Genomic DNA, 25,537 nt, shown 5'->3' with positions numbered 1-25,537 from the left:
ACCTGACCCTTTAGCACTCTCATTGACTAATAAAAGCAACACCTACTACTGCCTGCTGTCACACGGCAGGCTTGAGGAAATCGCTAGCTCTGGAATGTGAACGTGAGGGATTTGCTCTTGACGCCTCGCAATCTAAACTGTCACTTTCTCCCCATTAATCATCTTAGACTCCATGCAGTCCTTCAGGATATACACTAAATGGACAAATTCTTCACTTGGAGTACAGCGTAGGCATGCCAACTAATGTCTAGTCGCTATGCTCTTTTGCAATAGCAGTTTTGATGAAAGCTTCAGATAAAAAGTATAAACAGCCCCCCCTCGACCCCCCCCCCCCCCCTCCTGCAGTCTGCACAATGCATTCCAAAAGCCCTGCTATGCTGCAACACTGCAGAATCCCTCTCAGCTTGTATTAGACACCGTATTAAAAGTGACCCATTTTGCCATGCACCGCTTGAAATGTCTGGCCAAGCGCTGTAGCGGTGACAGAGCGATGGTGACTGAGCGACGTAATTAAACTGCCTCAAGGAAACAAGTCCACAGTGAGATTTATTGACGCGCTGCCGTATTAGAAGTAATGAGATGTAAATATTAACGAGGTCAGTGAGTTCCCCGTCTAGACAAACTCCCAAAAAACTTTCAAAGCGACGGCGACCTTTCAAAGCTCGGCCCATCGGTCATCACGTTACTGGGAAGGCATTTTTATTGTCACCTTGGCTACGAAGCTAACAGAGATGAAGCCATTTGACGCCCGCTGGATAAATTTGTAGTCAGCCTTTCATCCTCAAATGTTCCACTGACATGGCAAAGACGACTCTTGTCAACCAGCAGTGGTTTACGTCACTCGTGTGGTCCATATGACTATGTATGACCAAGTACAGTATTCCAAATAGTCCATCGTAGTACCAATGAAAGTGTCAATAGTGAATGGAAAAGATGCGGTGCGCTGACTCAACATTTTCACCGTTTGGTGTCAAGAGACATTCCCAAGTGTAGAATTGACGCAACGCGAGCATGACAAAGCACTGTCAGCAGATGCGAAAATGCGGTCGCGTGTGCGTGAATGGGATTTGAATGATCCAGTGCACTTAGGGTTCCTGTGTGCTGCGTCACCAGCTGGTTAGAGATGATGCGATTACTAGTGCAGAAGCGGGTCATCAACGGGGAATGCGATTCAACCTGCTCGACGCTAAGCCCCTGGCATTAGTCGCTGGCTCGTCAAGCCGTTCGGATACTCTTTCTCTTCCCTGTGTGCATTATAGAGGCATACACCTGCTCCTTAAAGGGCTTTACCTGTTTTATACAGTACTTGGGTTTTCCAACTGGGAAATCCGCCCACACTGTTGTCTTTGCTTCCTTTTTAACTTTCTCCTTTTGCTAGGTCCTACAGTCTAACAAACAAATTGTGATGCAGTTCTCATTCTCGACTCAAGGCATTTTTTTTTTTTTTTTTTTTTTTAGCTGGTCACAGGGCTTTGAAGTGCTTACCACAAATGCTGAGACATTGCCTGAGTAGGAAAACAAAAGACTGAGGTAAATGTGGTTTTGCAGGTTACTCCAATTACACAAGCGCTTGTGTGGTCTTCACAAATAAGACTGGATCAGAACAAGAACAACAATACCCTGGAACAGGAATACCAAATCTGTTTCCAAAGTAATCACCACTCAAATAAGCTTTTGTTTAGCATTTGTTCAACCAATGGTAAAACGTATATCTCTTACAAGTTATAACGTTTGAATTTTAGGAGTATTTAACAGAATTTGCATATACAATGAATATTCACATAGTATTAGGCGTTATTAAAACTAGTTTTCCCTTCTGATTATGAGCCTTTTTAATATTTTGGTATTGTTCTTCCCTTTTTGTGACATGTGATTCCCGGTCTCTAGCAATAGCAGTTCAGGCACTCGCACATTCGATCTTTGCAAGGTTGAGCCAAAGGAAACTTCGGTTATCCAGGCCATCTGTTTTAGCACATTTTAAAGGTGCAGGACAAAATTTAGTGTGTTTGGAAAGGCACACTTGCCGGTGTTTGTGCTTGCATTTTGACCGTCCCTTTTCTCATCCGTTTTGACCCCATAATCTTATACTACAAGTTTCTTTCATACCGTATACTACACTACACTGTAATTTCAGGAATCCAATGAGCACTGTGGCGTTATAACCGTACAAGACCCTCCCCCCCACTTGCAATTTGAAAATGTTCATGATCATTTGAGGAACAGACAACTGTTGTTGTTGGTATTCTCACATCAATGAATGTGCAAGCTCATCTTGTGGCATATCAGTGGCGTGATGCATGGGCTGTTTTGGTGCCTCGGGCGATGTGGTGGCTAGCGCTACAATAGCTTCGTGGTCGACGATCGTAGAGGCGGGCGACCGGTTCTATTGGCATCCCCCATATTTCACATCCTGTTTTTCCACTCTCCCCGAATTCCTCAGAGGGCCCCTTACAATGAATGGACTTTCCTTGTGAACGTGAGCACATTTCTTAAATCTATGAAGGGTGGCTCATTGAAATGAATTCTTCTTTTTGTCCGCAGCAATTTTATGTGAAGGGGACCCTTAAATTGAGCAAGAAACTGCAGCAACCTCAGTGTTGGGGAATGAAACCGGATGGGGTTACCATGGACACCACAGAGCCCATTGAAGCTGCGGAGTTCTCCATGTCGCAGGACAACGCAATAGAGCGAGCCGTTTCTCCGCCGGAGCAAGCCGAGAATGAAGTTTCACCTGAAGATGCTACAAAGACCAACGGGGGACCAGACCCCCAAGTTGAACTACAAGCTTTTAACCCCGAAAATGAGGCTGCCGCAAAAACACACGCGTCCTCAAGATCTGGATCCCAACCGCGTACTGCTGCCTCACATCAGCTTGTAAATATCACGCAGTCTTCTGCGAACAATACGAACTCTGCCGAGAAAACTGCAGCAAAGCCACCTGTAGCGGGGCCTGCCCCCAAAAGACCAGTCAACGTTGCAACGGTTGCGCCCACCGCCAAGACCCCGACCAGGGTGACTCAAAGGAGGCCCGCTGGAAACGGACCATCTCGGACTACATCAAGTGCTACTGCGACAAACGGTTCCAAGCCCGCAACCCTCAATGGAAGTCGCAATAAGAGGACAGCCGCTGATAATGTTAGCGCAGCTAAAGTCAAAAGTTCTGGTAAGTCATGTCATAAAATGATTAACAGTTTGTGTAATATTATAAGACTAATGCCACCTATGCGTTTAATTTTCCCACCAAGTAACTGTCAGCAGATCAGCAGCCTCCACTGCGCCGAAACCAAGCACTTTTGCTGCTGCCAGAGTTGACAGCGGTGCTGTTCCAAAGAACAAAAGGTATGCATCGCTTTGGATTTCAAATGATCGACCGATTCTGATCTTGGTCAATCCTTTTTTTTTTTTTTTTTTTTTTTAAATCATTAATTTTGTTTAGTTAATTAGATCTCATGACTAGGGGTTAAACATCAAGGTGTTTAATTGGTGACGTCAATGATTTTTTTTCAGTGCAGTGGTCAACAACCTTTAGATTTTGATTTCTCTCGATTCTCAGAATTTTGGTTGGCATTGGTTCAGTCGGTTAGAGGGGAACTCTTTTGTGTTCCTTTTTGTACACATCCTCTCTTTGGGTGTAATTTTCTCTCAACTCATTGCCCCTCTCTGACTGTGATAAGTGCTGTGAAATTCAAGAGTGGAGAATGAGATGTATTGTGGCCATTTTCACAGTCGCTGAGTCCGATTGCACACCCAGAGTGCGAGTCATGTCTGCCTAAATGGCCTGAGACAGAGAACCTTCAGAGAGTCACTGATACTGAAGACTTGAACAGTTTGTCCCAAAAAAAAAAAAAAAAAAACCCTCTTCGGGAGGGATCTGCCCCCCACCACTTCCTTAGGGGCAAGCTTTTTACTTGTCATAATCCCCCATCTTACTTCACTGCTGCTGCTTTGGTCACACCAAAAATGTGTGATTGGTGGCATTCCATGTTATTGCTTCTCTTCTCGTTTAACACGTCCTGCGTTCTCAACAGATGCTGCCAACTGGCCTTTTATCGTTTATTAATTACAGCGCAAAGCAAGATAAATTGATCCGTTATGTGACACATGGACATTAACAAGTTAACTGCGGAGCCCGTTTGAATTGTTGTTAAATAAAACTGCACATACAGTACAGTCTCTCACGAGTCTTATTACTTGCATATAAAAGATGATCTTGTGTAGACGTCTTTGAGGACAATTAGCGTTCCATTAGACTCAATGTTTTGTGCCTCCATGTTTGTGTTCAGTGTAAAGTCTTGCCTTTTTGCTGCCTTTTGCGATAAGTCCTTTTTTAAAATTTTCTTTTGAACTCAACTTGCACTTGACCTAAATCTTAACAGAAACTAAAGAAACTAACTAAAGGCCTGCACCATAATAGATCTATACTTAAAAATAAATAAAGGCACCCAACCACTATTTGCGGAAAAGTGGCATTTATGTATAGCTTGACATGAGTCACTGCTGCTGTTCTAATTTCACTTCCCAGTTGGTGGGAGGTTTCGGTAAATGGGGGACCAATGTCATGTCCGTCACTGAAAGGATTCCGCTCTTGATCGTCACTGAGATAAACCGTGCACCCTTATGCCTCAACTGCGTGTGTGCTCCTCTGAGAGCAGGAAAGCGGGTGTTTTTTATTAAACGAGGAAAAAAAACAAGTATTTGCTGTTTGGGAGTACTGCCTCCATATGTAGTCTTGAAAGGGGCCTTTGAAGTGGTGAGGCAGTTTCCTTGGAGTCAAATGACAACCAAACACTGCATCTGGCCCCAGAAACTTGCTCTGCAGGTCAATAATTTGATGTTGTAGTGCATGTGTCATGATGACATGCATGATTTGTAGTTATTGACTCTTGTGACAGTTGCATGTCCCGGTGCTAACCTTTGGCCATTAAAAAGAGCTTTTATGGTCGTTAAAATCCTTTTGGACAGTGATTTATTTATTAAATTTTTTTCGTATTGATTCTCCACCCCATCTGTTGCCACGAAATGTAATACAACAGCAATAGAGAAGTCTCTAACCATCCACTAATGGTGTATGCGTTAAAAGCATCCCTCTGTGTGCACTGTTGTCTTGGATCAGACTTTTGGAAGAATACCATAACCGCAATCGAGGTTATTAACTACAACCCCAATTCCAATGAAGTCGGGACATTGTGTTAAACATAAATAAAAGCGTGTCCAAATCATGTTTGACCTATATTTAATTGAATACACTACAACGAGAATATATTTAATGTTCAAACTGATAAACTTCATTGTTTTTAGCAAATAATCATGAACTTGGATTTTATGGCTGCAACACGTTCCAAAAAAGCTGGGACAGGGTCATGGTTATCCCTGTGTTACATCACCTTTTCTTTTAACAACATTCAATGAACTGTTTGGGAACTGAGGACACTAATTGTTGAAGCTTTGTAGGTGGAATTCTTTCCCATTCTTGCTTGATGTACAGCTTCATAATGCGCCACACATTTTCAATGGGAGACCGGTCTTGACTACAGGCAGGCCAGTCTAGTACCCGCACTCTTTTACTACGAACCCACGCTGTTGTAACACGTGCAGAATGTGGTTTGGCATTGTCTTGCTGAAATAATCAGGGGCGTCCGTGAAAAAGAAGTTGCTTGGATGGCAGCATATGTTTCTCCAAAACCTGTATGTACCTTTCAGCATTGATGGTGCCTTCACAGATGTGTAAGTTACACATGGCATTGCCACTAACACAGCGCCATACCATCACAGATGCTGGCTTTTGAACTTTGCGTCCATAATAGTCTGGATGGTTCTTTTCGTCTTTGCCCCGGAGGACACGACGTCCACAATTTCCAAAAACAATTTGAAATGTGGACTCGTCGGACCATAGAAAATTTTCCCACTTTGGATAAGTCCATCTTAGATGAGCTCAGGCCCAGAGAAGCCGGCGCCGTTTCTGGGTGTTGTTGATTAATGGCTTTTGCTTTGCATAGTAGAGTTTCAAGTTGCACTTACGGATGTAGCGCCGAACTGTATTTACTGACATTGGTTTTCTGAAGTGTTCCTGAGCCCATGTGGTGATATCCTTTACACATTGATGTCGGTTTTTGATGCAGTGCCGCCTGATGGAGCGAAGGTCACGGGCATTCAATGTTGGTTTTCGGCCTTGCCGCTTACATGCAGTGATTTCTCCAGATTCTCTGAACCTTTTGATGATATTATGGACCGTAGATGATGAAATCCCTAAATTCCTTGCAATTGTACGTTGAGGAACATTGTCCTTAAATTGTTGGACTATTTTCTCACACACTTGTTCACAAAGAGGTGAACCTCGCCCCATCGTTGCTTGTGAATGACTAAGCAATTCAGGGAAGCTCCTTTTATACCCAATCATGGCACCCACCTGTTCCCAATTAGCATGTTCACCTGTGGGATGTTCCAAACAGGTGTTTGATGAGCATTCCTCAACTTTATCAGTCTTTTTTGCCACCTGTCCCAGCTTTTTGGGAATGTGTTGCAGCCATAAAATTCTAAGTTAATGATTATTTGCTAAAAAAAAACAATAGTTTATCAGTTTGAACATTAAATATCTTGTCTTTGTAGTGTATTCAATTAAATATGGGTTGAACATGATTTACAAATAATTCTGTTTTTATTTGTTTAACACAACATCCCAACTTCATTGGAATTGGGGTTGTACCTCCAAGAGGGAATGTGGTCGATGGAGGCAATGCATTAATTACCAAGTGAATTATTTTTTTCCCCGTTTAATTCATTAATGGACAATCTTTTAAAATAACTTTAGATCATATAAAAATCCCTCCAGTCTTTATCCCAAACATGCCCCCACCCCCAAGTTGGCAGGATTATGCAAAAACTGCTTAACCTACTTCCATAAAGCTGTGTTGAGGGGTGGAGCATGACCAAAAGAAGAATCCAGTACATTTTGCTCTGAAACTGATCACGGGGGAGGGGAAAAATAAAAATCATTTTTAAATCCTTAATTTCTCTGTAAATCCTTGAATCTTAATTTGAAAATATGGCTTTACAAAAAGAAACTTGTCAGAAACGTGTAATAAAAGTACAATAACACAGAAAATGTACGTTTGAAACGTTTTCATCAAACTTGTCCAAAATGCGGTTACTTGAACGCAGCCTGTGACGGGTTTCCTGAAAGCTCACAATGTCATCAGGCAATTCCGTTTATATTTTTAAAGGCTATCTGACATCTGCACTGCATAGCTTAATGAGGAATGTGGCCACACAATTTTTGAGCTGCATTCATCAGACGCTGATAAACATTATGGTCTGTTAAAAAACAAATTACATTCATTATCCAAGCTTGTTGATGTGTTATCATTTTGACAGTTATTTTGGGGAAACAAATGCTCGTTATCATTGTGTGGCTTCTCTCTAAGGCTTTTTTTCTGACATTTAGATTGTATACCAAATTGGCAAAACCTATTTCGATGATGTTGTTTTTTTTGCATCTCCAGGCCTCCTATTGTCCCCTTGGCGTCTCGAGTGGCATCATCTGCGTCCAGGGCTGGTAGCACCCTTGTAACCAGAGCACCCGCTAGTGCAGCGCCTGCTTCTTCAGCATCACGATCAGCGCCATCAACGTCCAGGGCGGGTGGTAATGTTGCTCCCAGGCCGACCAACAATGTTGCTTCCAGGCCGACCAGCAGTGCGAGTAGCAGAACTGCTGCGTCGAGAGTTACCACAGTACCCTCTACTGGCAGGAGCACAGCAACACAGCCTCACCCAGCTGCTGCCACAAAGAAAGGTTGGAGCTTTATACCTTGCCATAAGTTAGTTGTATCTTCTGACATCTAATAGAAGAGCACTTAATTGGTCTGCCTGTAATTCATATATTTTTTTTTAACTAGTAAAGTGAAATTGGATAATATCCTACACTAGAGGTCACTGATGGTGTAGTGGTACACTCTCCTGGCTTTGGTGCGGGCAGCGTGGGTTCAGTTCCCACTCAGTGACGGTGTGAATGTGAGTGCGAATGGTTGTCCATGTCTATATGTGCCCTGCGACTGACTGGCGACCAGTTCAAGGTGTAGTCCGCCTTTCGCCCGAAGTCAGCTAGGATAGGCTCCAGTGACCCTAACCAGGATAAGCGGTGTTGAAAATGGATGGATGGATCCTACACTAGTGTGCTGCAGAATACTAGTTGAGAATCACTGATTTACCCTAACGACTAATGTTTTTGTTTGCACCAGATGTCAGTCGGCCACCTTCTACTGCAGTTGCAAAAAGGCCTGCTGCTTCATCATTTGCCGTCAAAAAGCCTGAACCCACTAAACCTCCAGTCACCGGAAAACCCACTTCTGCCTTCAAATTGGCCGCTATGCCTGTAAAAGCGGATCCAAAGGTGTCACAACCTAAAACCCAACAACATGCAAACCCTGGTCCCGCCAAGTATTCCAGTATGACTTCTCCAAAGCTTCCGGCAGCTAGCAAAAAACCACTGAGAAGAACCCCGCCTGCTTCTCCAGCTAACATATCCAGAAACGGCAGCACAGCAATGGCAAAACACGAAACCAAACCCACTCAGGCAGTGGTTCCTTTTTCGGCCGTTGTCAAGAAGACAAAAAAATCCCAATGCAACCCCTCTCTAAGGACACAGAGAAATGCTGGTGCAGCACTAACAAATGCAACACCAGCGGTAGAATTAGCAAAACTAATGGCGGCTGTACCCAAAGAAGCATCTACAGCTACCTCTGTACCAGAGGTGGTCCCGCCTCAAGCTACTGCAGTGCCTCCGGCTTCTCAGAGTCCTTTGGCTGTTTGCTCTCCTCCACGTAGCCCCGTCCCTCCAGCATCTCCAGCAATACCTCCACCCCAGGAACAAAGTGAAAATGATGCTCCTTCAGCACAACAGCAGCCGGTGTCAACAACTGTGGCGCTGCAAACACCCAAAGTGGCCTCTCTGCCAGAGATACCCAGCCAGTCTATCAATGTGTCTTCAGACCAGACTACTTTCATATCAAAAGCCGCTTCGACTGCGCTAAAGTCGGTCATTCAGGTAGCTCCTCCCAGCAATCTAAATGATGAGGAAGACGAAGAGGAAAGAGAAGGAAGTCAGCTGGTTTCAGTTTCCGAAATGAGCGGGACCACACAACCCACCGAGGAGTCGCGTCCCGGGTCGGCTGGACCGTTGGGCGGCTCCGCTTGGAGGGCAGGTGGCGCCTTCCTGTCTGAGCTGGACTCGCTTAGTGGGAGCCAGCAGGGGGCGTCGGAGTTGAGCGCCTCCCGGTGTCCTGGAAGGCACTGAGAGCATGGATGATCTTGGAGAGGGCAGCCTCAAAGGAGCCATGGACATGGAAGGAGCCTCTGCAGGCTCGCCAGACTTTGAAAAGCTTCCTGATATACCCGTTAATGACTATGAGGAGGATGATTACGACGACGAAGATAGAGTGTGCGACATGGACGTGGGCTCGGAGAAGACTGACGAGCCGCAGAGAGACGGCCACGACAATGACGTGGACGATGACGAAGAGGACGAGGATGTGGAGATGGCGAGTGAAGGGGTAACTGAGAGCGGTCTGGAGAGCTACGGGAACGCCGACGAGGACGACTTTGCCGAGGATGAAAGGCTGGACAACTTGAACAGGTTGGCCCAGCTTCCTCCGCCGCCTCAGCTACCGTCGGCCCCGGGTGCTCAGTGGGATCGACCTAACCCGTTTTCGGACCCCTGGGAAGAGCAAGGTCAACCCCCTGAACTGGTCTCCCAGCCCGGCCAGGTGGAAGCTGCAGCGAGCCCCTTGCTAGACCCCCTGCAAGCGGATTCAGAGACTCCATCCCAATCCCCTGCTCAGGCCTCGCTTGGAAATAAGCTCTGATCCTCATGTTCCTGAAAACCAAGATGTCTCTTTGCCTTCCACTCTTGAGGATGGGGCCCAAATGGGCATGGCTCAGTGTAACGCGGCGCCACTGCGAGCGCCAGATCAGACTTCATTCCCCGCAAGCGCCATGAGCAGTGAGAGCGGAACACCAGAGGAACTTGGCGATGGCACCCAAGAAGGGAAACTCCAAATTCAAAAAGTCCTGGTGACCTCTCCCCAGCCTGATGTGGGTGTCCATATGGCGAGCGGCGACCAGGAGGTTAAGGCACTGACCATGCCAGCGGATGAGGTTTTAAGAAGCGTGGTCAACGCTCTCACTTCCAACCCTTCATCGTCTTCCGTAACCGAGGACGAAGCCAGCGACACGGAGGGCGAAGCGCTGCTGGACGACTCTTTGGAGAGTCCGGCCATGCTGAACGAGAACAACACCTTTGAGGTCCAGCCCCCCGCAAAGCGTTCCCTCTCGACCGTCGAAGAAGCGGAGGAGTGCGAGACGACGGTTCTGACCGACGACGCCACCCCGCCTTCAGCTACCTCGCTGGCGTCCTACGGCTTTGACTCGGCGACCACGGCCTCCAACGCTCAGTCCGCAGGCGAGGGCTGCATCAAGAGCCCGGGCATCTTCTCCCTGGAGGAGCTTCCGGAGGAATCCAAGGGTCTCTGTGATCACGCCCAGTCCGGCCTCACAGAGCAGCAATACATCGAGTGCGGTAAACAGGAAGTAGGTTCGACGGAGGAAGTGCAGGGGTCAGAGGAAGCGCAGGGTCTGAACGCTTTGCAGCCGTCTGAGAAGCCGGAAGATGTCCACCCTCCGTACTATTCTGCCATCTGTGAAAAGACTGACAACTCTTTTGCAGGTAATGTATAGTTAACAATTTGTCTTGCTCTTTGAATCATAATTGTTTTGCCTTTTTAAAATCTCTGGCGGTGGTAATTGTTGCAAAAAGGGCAAGTTGTAGGGGGGGTGGGGGTGGGGGAATACAGAAAGCATTCCTTTTGCTTTAAAAGTTCCAATATATGGCTGAAATTACTGTATGTGCAATAGCAATTTCTATTTACTCGTTCTCAATGCAAGGGCTCTGAACCAGCGTGACTGATTTGTTTGTGATGCAGCACTAAAAGATGGAAACACTGAAATTGTTCGAATTGGATTGAATTGCAAAAAATATGAAGCCTAATTGTCTTAGTGCTTTTTACCAAATGACTAATTCATGTCTTGATTGTATATCTTTATTCGGGTGTGGTCGGTGCTTCTGTCTTACAATAGAGGAACTCTACCCAAGCTTGCATCGCTCCATCTTGCTTGCACTTTAAATCCTATATAATTGTACCCTTGTTTCAGTCCTTGAATAATGAACCTTAAAATAAAGATACCTTTTTATAACTATCCCCATTGTATAGTTCTGTTAAGAGTATTCTGCAGTGGATATACCGCAGCTCTGCGATCAATGCGCTGCCGACCAGTCTAGACTGTACCCCTCCTCAGCTGGGATAGGCTCCAGCTTCCCCTTGACCTTTGAGGACAAGCGCTATACAAAATGGATGGATGGAGTGGATAGAGCTGTACTGTGTTTAACGCTTTTACGATGAATCATCCAGTGTTGCCTTTAGCCGGCATGACAACGCCTCTCGGTCATCCTATTGACCACAAACCGCAGCATGGTTACGGTAATGACTGTAAATCAAGCCCTTTTCTACACTGCCTTTAATACCAAAGTTTTCTGCCTTTTTTCTTGTCACTGTATATAGATGGGGTCCTTGGTTTACGACAGAGTTCTGTTCCTACAGCAACGAAGTAACCCAAATTTGTACAAAATCTGGAAGTGTATTAAAGTAAGAATTGGACTATTTGTATGAAATATACTGCTAAGCCATTATAAAAAAATCTAATGGAAAACAGTGAGTACAGTATGGCAGTAACTGAGTCCATTGCGTCCTTCATGGTTATTAAACCTTTTCATGCAGTGAAAACGTATTTGCCACAAGGCTTTACACGATCAGGATATCACGATTTTTGGGGCCGATCAGAGAGTTTAAAAAAATAAAATAAAATAAAAAAATTACCAATCCGATCACAAGATGGTGCAATGTGTCTATTTAAATGACCTGTTCATTTACTTTATATACTTGTGTACTTAATGGCTCCAAAAAATAGATTTACATTAAATATCTTTGTTCATCTATTTATGCCAGTGAGGCATAGTGACAGACAGAACAAATGATAAATGGTCTTCTATTAGATGGCAGGAAGTAAATACAATAATTAATGTATCCACTTTTTGTGGCATTTTTGTTTGTTGGTGTGCCGTGAGATTTTCCAATTGTAAAATATGTTCCTAGACTCCATAAATGTTGGAAATCACTGCTCTAGTCAGATCGTGTATTCTAATCAGTCAGGTCAAACCAACATTACAACGTGACAGAAATAATGAGTGCTAATTTACTGTAATTAAATTACTTTATTGGAATTAAATTACTTCACCCACACCGAAACTTTAGAGCATGATTCGACAATGGCAGCATGTTTATGCACTACCATTAGTGTGAGCAGTAGCTTACTAGGCTACATAACATTTTGTTGCATGCTTGTGAGCCGTATCGTATTAAAAGTACGTGAACATACCTCAAGCAAGCCTTAAACGAACGTCCACTCCTATCCTGAGCACCGGCGACAACCAACACAATTCCCCCCCCCCCCCCCCCCCCATTTTCTTCTTATAATACAGTCGGCATGATCCACTCTTGTTGTCATCGCCACGGTAACTGGTGTATCCGGTCGCATTTGAGTTGACAAGATAAAGCCTAGTGATCGTAAAAAAACGGGATGCGGTCGTCTAATCCGGGCATTACGTGTTGTCTGTGCCACACTGCTGACTTTTTTTTAAATTTTTTTTTTATTGGCAGTCAGGTATTTACAGTACTATGTCAAAAGATGCGCGACATGGCTAATAATAGACCAGCTTTTGGATTCAAATATACTGTGTACAATGGCGACGCCGAGTAAATGTCTTTTGCGGAGCCGATCATGGCGAATTATGACATTAAAGCCAATCAGCATAAAATGCCAAATATCGGCCAATACCGATCAAGCCGATCAGATCGGTGTAAAGTCTATTTGCCACCTTTAAATGTATTTTTTTTTTGTGCAATTTCCGCCCACTTTAAAATCATTAAACAAATGGAAATATCAGTCAAAAGCAACCCAAGTAAAATATGCAATTTTTAAATATTAATTCAAGGAAGGGGTGGGGGGGAATTACTTTTTCCACACAGGGCCAGTAAGCTTTAGTTCTCCCCAAATAATTAAAATCACCATTTTATAAACTGCATTTTGTTTACTAGAGTTATATTTGTCTGTTTACGTTTGATCTCAATCATTCGTGGTAAAAACTATGCAATATTTTTTTTTTTGCCTCGAAACAGTAAATATTAGATGTTCCATGAATGCAGACGGAATGTTGTTTAATCAATATAAGACATTTACAGACATATCTGCCTTTACTTAGAAAACGGGCAACACTTTTGATAATTATTTTCCAGTCATGTTACAGAACAAACCAGTAACTGAATCTGGTTGGTTTGTGCATTTTCTGCGCTGTTAGTTTGAAATAATGTCCCGTTTTTTACTAAAGGGATGGAAATTGGAATTTTTTTTTTATTCAATTCCTCGATTAATAATAATAACTTAAGCCTGACCACAAATATTCTGCTTTGCTAGGTTCTAAAAGACGTATGCAGGAAAAAAAAAAAAAAAAAAAAAAAAAAGCCTCATCTTCTGTTTGGGCTCTGATGAGGCAATTTAGCCAGATCTCTGTCTGAATTAGGCTGTAGATTTCAAGCTCTAGAAGTATCTGCTGGCCAAAACAAAGCCCCTTTCCTGAGTTTGCCAAGACGTGACAACCCACGGGATGCCGCCACCTCATCAACAGATCCAACAGCAGCGCTCCAAGCAACAAAGACGTTGGTAAACGTTTCACTGTTTGGCCCCCAAGACGGCTACTGACTATGCTGCAGCTTTTAAGTTGTCTCCACTCCACTCTAGGTGTGTTGCCGCCCAATAGTTTGGTTGTTTTTGTAAAGAAAGAAGAGAGAGAGAGAGAGAGAGAAAAAAAAAATGTAAATTTTACTGCACTTTTCTAAGGTGCCATAAATTTCAACTGAGCATGTCACTGGTACATACTGACTTTGATTTCTCTCATCTTCGTTCAGGTTTGCTGAATAGCTTGGCTCAAAGACTGAATATGTGGAATCGGGGTTCAACACAGATTCACTGTCCCCTTTTTAATTTTTTAAAATTATTATTCATCAGTTCCTGTATTGGTTGATGAGCCCTGCTTACGTTGGTCCATTGCAGGGGTGTGGAACCTACGGCACGTCGGCCACTTTGACCTGGCCAAAACGAGGACGAACTAAAACCTGAAAAGGTTCCCCGCCCCTGCTCTATTGAGTCTAAAGCCGAGCTATTGGTTCCTTGTGTTGCTGATTCATGTACACAAATGCATGAAGAGCTTCTGCATGCCTTAATTTCAATTCACGGGTGATTTAAGCTGGTTGCATAAACAGGAAGTTGGCTGCTTTTTGTTTTGTTTTCTGGGTGTTGGAAAAAAATGGTTTGCACATTTTTTGCTCGTCCACGCTGACCACCCCCAGGTTTTCTGCACTGTTTTCACAATTTTACTCACCCCCTTTATAAATATGAAATAAAATTTCTGTCCACATTGCGAATATATTTTAATGGAAACTATTTTGCTTGAGTTTGGTTAGGTTGGCTGTTTTCCCCCTCACACTGCTTTTATTTTTTTATTTTTGACTTGAGGTCCACCACCTGTTTTTTTTCCACACTGCTCTGCTCACTGTAATCCTTTCCCCTCCACTCACACACAGGCCTCACCTCGCCACCTCATCATTGGCCCCGCCCCGGTGACCCTCACTGCGTGCCGCCACGGCTGACCTGCGCGGACCTGCCGCCCCGGAAGGCTGGCCAGCAAGCGCTCAGCCCCCAGCTGCGCCGGCTGGAGCAGCACCAGAGGCAGCTGATGGAGATGCAGCAGCGGCGGGAGCAGCAGAGCAGACCCCTGGAGGGGGCCGAGCAGGAGAGGAAGAGGACTGAGGAGGAGGAACAGAGGAAAAAGAAGGACGAGGCAGAGGAGGAGCTCAAGAGGAACGAGCGGGAGGCGTGGGGAGAACCAGAGGAGGGTAACATGGTTGACCAGGAGGGAAAAACTGCTGTCAAGATGGCTGTCGGGGACAGCAAACCTGTTACTGAAGGGAAACTGGTCAATGGAGAGGCAAAAATGGCTGCTGAAGAGGAAACCAAGAGGTGTGAGCTGGAGTTGCAGCTGCAGCAGCAACAGTCTGAGCTGAAGCAGAGGCAGCAGATCCTGCAGTGGCAGCAAGAACTGGAGGAGCAGCCGTCCCCCGGTCGCACCGTGGTCCTGTCCCCCTCGTCGGGCCTGTGTACCATCTACGAAGTTCTGGAGAACAGCGACGACGAGCCGGACGGCCAGGACCGACTCCGCCGTCTGGCTCGCGACTCTTGTGAGAGGAGGGTGACTGCGGACTTAAAAGACCCAAACAAAAGCCCCAGCAACGGGGACCGCTCCTCCCCCGAGCGCCCGGCCCCCTTGGACCTGGGGTGGGGTGCCAAAGTGGACATGGTGCAGCAGCTCATCAATCAGACATTGCTGCTCAACGGAGACGGCCGCTCCTCTCTGCTGCTGCTTCCGGGCGGCGCGGGCGGGACTCTGAGTCCCCTGGAGAGCAGCCTGTGGCCCAGCCTCCTGCCTCCCATTAGCCCTCCCTCGGCCACTGTCACCTCTGTGAGCAGCTTCTCCCCGGAGGCCGCCGGAAGCTCCCCCCAGGGGGAGTGGACCGTAGTGGAGCTGGAAACGCATCACTAGTATGCAGGCCACTAATACCCCTTTCACACACAGCTGGTACCAGTTCTGGTTCAGTACCGGCTCTTCCATCCAACCGTTTTCTATTGTGATTGTGCTCATTAGGGCGAGGTGGAGATCATTCAAGATGGTTTTAGGCGAGAGGTGAGGGGAAACGACCGCTTGCACCTTTTGGACAATTTAGTACGGAAAGCTGTTTTGAGCATTTAGTTGATATTGATACCTAGCTCAAGGTCCATGCACTAGTATGCTCTTTACCCTCACGAGTTGGTCAACTTTGGCAAACAGTGACCCCCTGGAGATTCACAGTTCAGCATTTGCCTATTAGCAGATCGGGGGGTGGGGGGGCTGTTTTTGTGCTCAGCCCAAAGCCATGTCTAATATAAAGAATTAGGGATTGGTAAGTACAGATACCGACCTTGTTTCAAGGGTTCATGAATTCGTGAAGGCTACTGAAACCAGGCACTGATATTTAAGGCAAAAAAATAAAATAAAATCTGACACCAAGTCCTCCTTGCCAGTACACTCCGGCGGTTTGCACATCAGCGAATCATGTGCGTCAGTCAGAAAGAGAGGTGTAAATTTTAAGTATCAAAAGTACTCGTGGTATTATTGAGTACTGAAGAGCGACTGCTCGTACTGTTAACGATCATCCCTAATAAAATAAAATAAAAATATATATTGTACTTTGGCCCCAAAGTAATGTTAAAGTGAAGGGAGGAGCTTCATTTAGTCCGGCCATACCCTCGGCCAATTTAAAAAAAAAATAAAAAAAGAGCTTTGCTGTCATCTTGTGACATCTGAAACTCAATTATGAAACTTTTTGGATGGATGTGAATTACTCAGATTTTCGTTATTCACGGCTGGCCTTGGTCCCAATCTTTTGCAAACATTTTGGAGGAACACTGCTATAAGGACAGCTGCATGTTACTGGTGAGGCAAAATGCTCCATGAGTTAACATCTGTGAGCTACTAGAAGTGAAGCACTAGATGCTAACTAGTGCAATTTTGCCTCACTAGTATCTTGTAGTAGTGAGGACAAAGAGCATACTAGCACATGGAACTTAATGTAGATATCAAGGCGAGCGACTCAATGCCCAAACGGCTTTCAATAATTTAGTCTTCATTGAACCTAGCGTGCGTATTTTGGGAATGTGAGAGGAAGCTGGAGTACCCGGAAGAAAACCCAAGAGGTTCAAACCCAAAACCGGGGTTGCTTCGCTGTCATGAAGCCAAACTTGTGTGCGGAATTTGGAAGCGAGCGCTGGCCCAGCTCGGCGTGAAAGGGGGTGTACAGTGGGAGACCGTAAACACGGTGCTGATGGTTCAATACGCTTGGTAAGCTAAGAAACCGGAAACATGCACACCGTCCAAAAAGAACAGACACTCGGCGCCCACAACAATAGGTACACCTGCACAATCTGAGGCTGTAAGGGATTGATGGTATTTCCATTCATTTCAATGGGGGAAGTGTTTTGAGTTGCAAGCCTGGCCACGGAACAAATTAAGCTCGTATCTCAAGGCACCACTGTATATTTTTACAGAAGCATTAAATAAAAAGCCAATCGCATGAAATCACACGTAATGGCGGTTGAAATGCCGAAGGGGTTACCTTTTGGAAAGGACAGTTTGATCCAGATATTAAGTCTCGCGATCATGTGTACATCATGTTGTGATTGCTGAATGTAGATTTAACATCAAAACAGTTTAATATTCTTATACCAGGTAAAATGTCAAGAAGAAGAAAAAATCCCTTTATGCCAAACATCTGAGCCACGGATGCACATAAGATTCTATTTTAAAATTCTTACTGTAGTGTTTGGAGGAAACAACTACACTGGAAATGACTGTCCCGTCAACTACTGTATTTTGAATGCACCTAGCTTAAGGGGCTTTTTTTGTTGTTGTTTTTGTTTTGCTTTGCCTTTTGTCCACCAAAGGTCGGTACGATGTGTACGCGTTTCCAATTGAAACATTTCAGTCGGGCAGATGGTTTACTTGATTTTTGTATTTGTCCACATGTATGAAAACCCAATTCTTTTTATTTGAGATGCAGCTTAAGGTTTGTGCTTGTCCACTGTCCTCAGTCGTAAGAACCCAACCCGCCCCAAAAACTACGTTACGCCTATTACACACGACGAGGGCACAGCTACACGTAAAGCGGGACATATCTGTAACGTACACACGTTCATAATCACAGGTATATGAAATATCTGCACACGAGAAGGACAACTTTGTCATCACTAGTACAACTGGGGATGTGTGAATACCGGTAACAGCCTTATTTTAAGGTATCGGGTACTTGTCAAGGATGCCAATACCAGCCACCGATAACAATAATCGACAAAGTTGTTTCCATTAGTAGTAGTTTGTAGTTTTCTGCAAAATGGATGACTTTGCAGGCCTTTTCCTTAATTTTCCTCATTGAGTAATGCAACAAATTTGGCATTTAATTATTTAATTAGACAAAGGTCTTGAAGCGACCCTGAAAAGAGAATATTCTGAGAATAAAATCACCATTTTGAGAAAGCAAAGCTGTAATGGGAGGGAGAAAAAAGTGATCCAGTTTTGACATAAAGCAAGACTGGCTGATTTGTACAATTTCACAGTCGTGATATTATGACAATGAAGCCGCAAAATGAGGGGGAATTGTAACAATTGTGAATCTTACAAGAATAAATACACGAGAAAAATGTTTCTAAGAACAGTCATGAAATCAGGGGGGAACAAATCTTAATTTTCTTTTTTTTAACTTTACAAGAATTCCGAATATGAAAAGTATTTAAAAATACTTATTGTACAATGTAATATGAGGAAAAAGTTTTTCTTTGAGAACAAAGTACTAAGTTAAAGGGAAAATATTCCATTTTCTAAAAGTCAAAACGAGGCGGTGTTCATAGTCACATTTATATAAAGTTGTAATTTTACAACTACATGTTTATGAGAATAAATGCACATTAAAAGGAGGAAATGTTGTTTTTTAAAAAAAATAAAATAAAAATGTTAGAACAGTCGTAAAATGAGTGGGACAGTCATACTGCACGGCTTTTTTCTTACTAGTTTTCATAAAATGACAAAATTTGTTGAGGTACTAGGTTGGAGAAAAGTAAATATTTTGAGAATCAAGTACTTTTGTGAGGAGTAGTTGTAATAGTGTGAGGTAAGTCTGAATTTTGAGAATTCATCGGTGTACACTAAATTGTACTTTTGTGAGTAAAAGTGTATTGGAAAAAGAATCTGACTTCAAGGGAAAAAAATACTTTTTTCCCCCCTAATGGTTCTTTGCAAAATTAGGCTTGTTGGGCTTTGATGTGCTGTGTGTCATAGTTGTTTCCCCATTTGTTACCTTCCCTAATGTAGGACGACCGTCAAGAGGACCTTAAAATGGAAACTTAAATTACAGTTCCATCAGTAACGGTCATAGAATAATGGGATACAATAGAAACCAGTTGCTGGCGCAGATGTTATCACTTTTATGAATGTAAAACTTTTTGTTCTGATTGTAGATGAGTTCTAAATGTATTTTTCTGAAATGAAATCCAATGAATGATGTCAGATGTTGATATTGTCAGTTGCTGCAGGTAAATTTTCTTTCTTTAAAAGGCCACACTGGATTTTATGTGCACCCACTTGCTGAATAAGAAGGATCCCATGATGGGCTTTTAATTTATTGACTGTGAAGTAAGGTTGTACATTTTAAGTGGAATATTTCGACAGAAGTGCTGCATGGTTTTTTGTTTTTTTTTCTCTCTCCCAAGGGCGTAAATCTGTGTGTGATTACTTGAACGTGAGATTTAATGTAAATAAACCTTTTTTTTAAGAACTCTAGAATTACTTTTTTTTTTTTTTTTTTTTTTTTTTTTTAACCGTGGAACAGAATGTGAACCAAGTATTTTTTTAAACTGATTTAAAATATAAAGCACAGTGAGCACCATGAAAGATTTTATTTTATTTCTTAAACAACCTGCCTTTTTTTCCCTCTCTATATAACAAATACAAACAGGAATTTGACGGCAGACAGAAAACTCAGGGACAAGTTGGCAATGTTTGAAAGCCAAATATGAGGTAAGCACGCCAGTGGCCAATAGGAAAGGTGATACTGACTCACAAAGTCACCTCACACAACCTGCTTGGAATAAATATGCCGTTTCCACACCTATACTCATTTATATCTATTCCCACTATATTGCAATTCATCACAAGCTTCAGCTTTAATTTTAGGGTATTTACTACATCCAAACAAATCGGGTAAAAATTACAAGTTTTTATATGTACCGCACACTTTTTAATGTACCAAATGAAATGGGACAAATTGCTGCTCAGCTTCGAAAGGTTGAAATTGACTGCAAACGAGGATTAAAAAGTCATTTTGATATGACTTAATTTGTACCATTACTTTTGGTGTTTTAAAAAGTGGGAGGTGCATATAAACTTATAATTCTGACACAGTTCACCTGTTTGGATGTAAATACCCTCAAGTTAAAGCTGAAAATCTACAATAACAGCAACATGTGTTTTTTTTTGTTTGTTTTTTTTTTCATTTCAAATCCATTGTGCTGGTGTCCCAATATATATATGGACCTGCCTGGAAGTGGGGACGTGGCTGTGGTCACTATTAGCCAATCACATTCAAGCTCATCTCGAATGGGAGATGCCTCTGAAGTGAGATGCCTGATGAAGAAGCAGCTGCAGCAGGTGGTCTGTGGCCGTGCAGCTTGATGGCTCTTGGCTGCCCATAAATAGCAGCTTCTGGAAGGCCCCCTCGGGAACGTCACAAAGCACCCTGAAGCAAACACATGCCGGTCAGAAAATGAGCACATTGTTACACAAACAAATACCAGGAAAAGCCTACTTGTCCATACGACATTTATTTGGAAATAATCATTGGTACTTTAAATTGTATCACAAAAAAAGCCTGGCATTTGTGTAGACTTTAATATCCACTGTAATTTACCAGTCAAAGATGTCCTCCGTGTTGGGGTCAGGCTTCACCTGCACCCACTGACCAATGGACCACAGCCGCACCATTGCCGAATCTGGGTCGTCACCGTCCGTGTACAGGTTGGGAGTATCCTCGTAGCACAGGTAGTAACTTATTGGAAAAACAGCAGCCTTTGTGGGAAAAAAAAAAAAAAAAAAAAAATCACATCGAAATGTAAGGAAGAGGAAAAAAAGACTCACTACTCTGTCTCAGGCTTGCTCTCTCCATCGAGTCCCCTCACGTTCCAGCGCATGCGCTTAAACACGCCGGTGTTGACCCTGGCCAGGTACGGCGTGGGCTTACAGTAGCGGAACATGGTCACGCTCAGCCTGAGCTGGTCGAGCCGTATTTGGCCGATGCAGAAGTGAGACATGCTGGGAACAGGACAGGAGAAGACAGTGTATCACTGATTATTAATACTGTAGGTGACGGCTGCTGATTTCAGATTTACACATTTATGAGACAAACGGAGGGGTGTGTTTAAATGTTTCATTAAATGAGCAACCATACATTAAAAATAGTTTAAGACAAATATTAGCATTCCTTTGTGGCATATATTTGGCCATAAGAATGTTATTTCCAGCAGTTTAGAGAGCACATATTAGCCACTGTGTTTTCTGACTAATTGAAAAGGCTCAATTGCAAAGTGTTGTGTGAAACTTTATGATAACTTAGGCCAATACTGTACAGAAATATATTCATATTTGAAACCATTTTATGATAAAGCTCTATTTTTTTTTAAACAGACAGTTCAACTAAAGAATAATAAAAAAATCAGTTCAAAATTTTGTTCTTCATTTTCATTTTATAATAAAATTGTTCATTTTATAACGTCTATAAACGTTGGAGAAATGAAGAGACAGGACATGCACTTTCCAAAAGCCTCCTCTGTTGTAGTTATTTTACCAATAGATGGCGCTATAGCGCTGCTAGTTCTGCTTTTTTTTTTTTTTTTTTTTTTTGAGTGATTGCGCAATATTAAGTGAGGCTGGCTGCCACACTTGCTGTCTCCCCCATGTATTGAAACTGAAAATCCGCAAATTTGCCAATTTTACAATAAAATCATGGACACAATTGAATTCAACAAGAAAATCAATATAAAGCAAAGACCACAGAAGTAAGTCAAATGGAACATTTTATGTAATCTTTACTCTTCCCATGCAGATGAGCTTCTGCCTGCCCTGCCTTAAGGTGACATTATCTTGCAATAGCCTCTCCATTACACTTTCAAAGGGTGAGTAGTTTTACATTAGTTTTATTATGAAGCAATAAACTTCTTTTTGCACCTGTATGACAGTTTAACAACAAAATATTTCTTAAAACATTGTACATTACAAAACGCAAATACATTTTTTTAAGTCACACGTTTCCCGCGGGGAGAACAACCGGCTTCACGGTTCTGTTCATCAGGCGGTGCTGCTGTCATTTTATTTCTTCTATGGAATCGTATTTGTTGCTATACATAAATGTAATTGACAATATGTGAACGTGTCTGTGTGTGTGTACTTGTTAGGCTCTGACTCGTCCAAGGTGAGGAGATTGGTTCTGGCGAAGGTCAGAATCAGATGTTCCAATGTGTCACACATCTGCTGAGAGAACTCCATCAACTGTACATACTGCACATACACACACAAACACACAATTATCGTCAAAAACTATTAGCATTATGTCTGTGATTTTATATAGCGCTTTTTTTTTTAATTATTTTTTTTTTAACCCCCTCGGATTTAGTTTTCAATTAACCTAATATGCATGTTTGATTAATGTCGGAGAAAGTCAAAGTAATTGTGACCCACTAAATCCACTTTGCTGTCCTCATTCTGCATCAGTGCTGTAACGTAGTCAAAGAGTTAGACAAATAAAAAAATAAAAAGAGTACAAATAATGAGGTTTGTACCATTTCAGGGGGCAGCTGCATGGTTCTGGCTGTGGATTCCAGGAAATTAAAGTATGGCTGACAGGCGCCGGTGAAGCTCCTCACTGCGGCAACCTGAAGTCCTGCTTGCTGGAAATGAAGTTTTAATGTTAACACAATTAGTGCGGTTGTGCTGAGAATGTAACACCTTGCGATCATAGAAACAACCTCTTGTGAGACTTCACGACACATGCAAACGTCCTGACATCCAGATGGTCTTCTAACCGAGACGCCCACTCACCGCTGACCCTCTGACCCTATGCCGCACTTGGCCCGACCGTCCGGGCAGAAGGTTACCCGCCATCTCTTCGCTGTCATTTGATGACATTTTCAAAAGGATCTTTCTTAGGATGTCTATTTAAAAAATTAAAAAATAAAAAGTCAAACCTTTTCAAGTTAGAGGCGTCTTGCACACCGCTAACAGTTAGGCTAACTGCTAATGGCGCATGGGTGACCAAGCTGAAATGATCAAATTATACTGAATTGGTCTGAGATTTAGTTACTATAAATGTATCCTTTTTCATCTATTAATTCAGCCATCTATTAACTTTATTTCATAGCTTGCATCTTGGTTGCACACCTTCCAGTAGTATGATATATGTATATATGTAGAGATTTCACATTCACCACTCTTGACCTTCGTGAAGGTTGAGATTGACCTTGGCATTTTTCCGTCCTCTGATTGGTTGATAAGAGCTAAAAATAGTCTTGCGATGTGCACAATGGGTGACGGAGGGTCAGACATGATATAAATTCTCTCCCTCTCCCTCTCCCTGTCTCTCTCTCTCTCTCTCGCTCACTCTGTAATGCCTTGCATTGTTAAAGGCATTTTTGTATATTATGTTGTAAAATTGTGGTGATATTAAGGAGTGGATTAGTTCATTATTATCAATGGAAAACACGTGCCTTGGCTCCGTAATGTTTGGGGAACACTGGTCTAGGATACCTGCTTCTGATTGGACCCCAATTCGGCAAATACCCTAGTATGAGTTTGCCCAAGTAGGAGCCCTGGGATTTTACAAAATGGCTGCTTCAAACCAAAATTGCTGGTGTTCTCCAAATTCTGCGTCAATTGGTGAAAGTGGTGTTAGGGGGTAATTGTTTTCTAACATTTTGGGTTGGCGTGTTTGGAACTCCTAAAATGTATCCAGACATTTTTACTAAAATTGTTACGCTTTCAGCCATGTTGAGGCCCCCCAAAAGGTCCGCACCCTGAGGCAGTGATTCTTTCGTGTACTCCTCACAGCAGCTCACATACTACTTGTAGTAAGTGTGTCGCACTTAGAGAATGTTAACCTAATAGTAGTATCAAATAATCCTTTAATAAACCTAATTGAGGTGTCTCAAAATATAGCTATAGCTGCACAAGTGTTTACAAGGTGACTTATTAATAGTATTGTACTGTAAAATATTTGGTTCATGCGAGGAGGGCAGTTGGACTCCAACGTTTGGTAACTTGCTATCAGACATTTCTTTACGGTGTATTGTATTTGTCGCCTTTCAAGATTAACGGAAGAAGAACATCATGACATAGGTTTAACAGCATCACTGCTGCACACAAAGACTAAAAAATACATTATTACAACTGCAAACAGTCATTACATACCAGTAGCGCCTCTCTAATCATGTCAGCAGTCTTAATTCTTTGGAAGTGACGACTTAGATGTATACAGTGTTTATTGAAAGAAAATAAGCTCTTTCAATCTTTGTCAAATATCATCAAAGACATATGACATCGAGAACACCAACAGATCGATGATTTGAATCTATTCTCAACTAGCAATTCGCAAAGTGTGGCATGTGTCCCACATGTGCTATGTGGTCTCTCTCTAGTGGTATGTCAAAAAATCATGGAATTACATTGACCGGTTTGACTTTTTTTTTATTTTTATTTTTTTTAAATGCACTAAAGTACATTTGTTAAGTACTGGTCTGTTTTATTTAACTTTAGAATAAATTTGCATTTAATATTTTAAAACAGTTTTTAAAAATTTCTTCAGGTAAATATTTAATGTCACATGTACAATACATTCAAATTGATGTACCTTTATGTACAGTTTTTTTTCTCCTCACCAGTAGTTGGCACTACACAGTACCAGTTTGACAGATTTGTGGTCAGAAAGGAAGACATGTCTGTTCACAATTATCTGTCATTGTGCTAATTGAAATTGTATGTATCAAAAGTACTGGTGGTATCAGTATTGGTGAGTACTCGAGTGAATATTGGTACTGGTACAAGTCTGAAAGAAAGTGGTATCGAACATCCCTACTTTTTAGGAATACTTTTTTTTTTTTTTTTGCTTTTTCTTTGGCTTTTTGGTATTTTTATGCCACCAGTGTGTATTTATGCCCATATGTTTGCTGAGTACGTATGTAAGAAGATGTGCATGTGATACTGTTCTGAGTTGATTTTTTTTCCTGTTTTAAATTTGAAAAGCTCTAAAAAATTTTTGCTGTTTGCACTATTATTGTTTGTATTATAATTGTTTTTAACCATTGTAAAGTACATAGGATTTGCCTTGTGCATGAAATGTGCTTTATACATAAAAATGTAATTGCTTGATATACGTGCTGTGCAATTGGCTGGCAAAGGGTCGATGGTGTACGCCACCTCTGGCCCAAAAGTCAGTCGCGATAGGCTGTAATCGTGTGTAATTACTTCAAGGTGAGGTTTAATGTAAATACTTTTATTAATAGCTCTGCGACATCTTTTTTTTCTATTACAAAAAACACAAAAGATGAACTTTAAAATGTCTAAAACTTTTACAAACATTTTTTTTTAAGATTACCATAACATCGAACATTGAGCACCATGAACATGCGCACAGAAGTGTAAATGTAAATTATTTAAATAAATTAAAACAGGAGGTTGTGGGCAAACAGT

The 25,537-nt window shown here is 42.6% G+C and overlaps 3 protein-coding genes across 3 annotated transcripts; 2 read left to right on the top strand and 1 right to left on the bottom strand.

Moving 5' to 3' along the window:
• Positions 1-1,519: 1,519 nt before the first annotated feature.
• On the top strand, positions 1,520-9,300 carry LOC133404423 (mucin-19-like). The gene is made up of 5 exons (XM_061680298.1): positions 1,520-1,530; positions 2,542-3,163; positions 3,246-3,339; positions 7,500-7,789; positions 8,235-9,300. The coding sequence occupies exons 2-5, from the start codon at positions 2,605-2,607 to the stop codon at positions 9,287-9,289; spliced, it is 1,998 nt and encodes a 665-aa protein (XP_061536282.1). The 5' UTR covers positions 1,520-1,530; positions 2,542-2,604; the 3' UTR covers positions 9,290-9,300.
• Positions 9,301-9,918: 618 nt separating this feature from the next.
• Positions 9,919-19,543, top strand: LOC133404424 (GRB10-interacting GYF protein 2-like). Its single transcript, XM_061680299.1, has 2 exons — positions 9,919-10,717; positions 14,745-19,543. Exons 1-2 carry the CDS (start codon positions 9,919-9,921, stop codon positions 15,758-15,760), a joined length of 1,815 nt encoding a protein of 604 aa, XP_061536283.1. The 3' UTR covers positions 15,761-19,543.
• A 151-nt stretch (positions 19,544-19,694) lies between these two features.
• LOC133404396 (UPF0575 protein C19orf67 homolog) lies at positions 19,695-24,424 on the bottom strand. Its single transcript, XM_061680244.1, has 6 exons — positions 24,260-24,424; positions 22,636-22,743; positions 22,245-22,354; positions 20,939-21,112; positions 20,712-20,849; positions 19,695-20,540 (listed from the first exon to the last, which is right to left on the bottom strand). Exons 1-6 carry the CDS (start codon positions 24,278-24,280, stop codon positions 20,393-20,395), a joined length of 699 nt encoding a protein of 232 aa, XP_061536228.1. The 5' UTR covers positions 24,281-24,424; the 3' UTR covers positions 19,695-20,392.
• Between the last annotated feature and the right edge of the window lie 1,113 nt (positions 24,425-25,537).

Source organism: Phycodurus eques, chromosome 6, assembly GCF_024500275.1.
Source record: "Phycodurus eques isolate BA_2022a chromosome 6, UOR_Pequ_1.1, whole genome shotgun sequence".
Classification (NCBI taxonomy): domain Eukaryota; kingdom Metazoa; phylum Chordata; class Actinopteri; order Syngnathiformes; family Syngnathidae; genus Phycodurus; species Phycodurus eques.
Note: the sequence above shows the minus strand (reverse complement) of the source record. Positions and strands in the feature narration are given on the sequence as shown.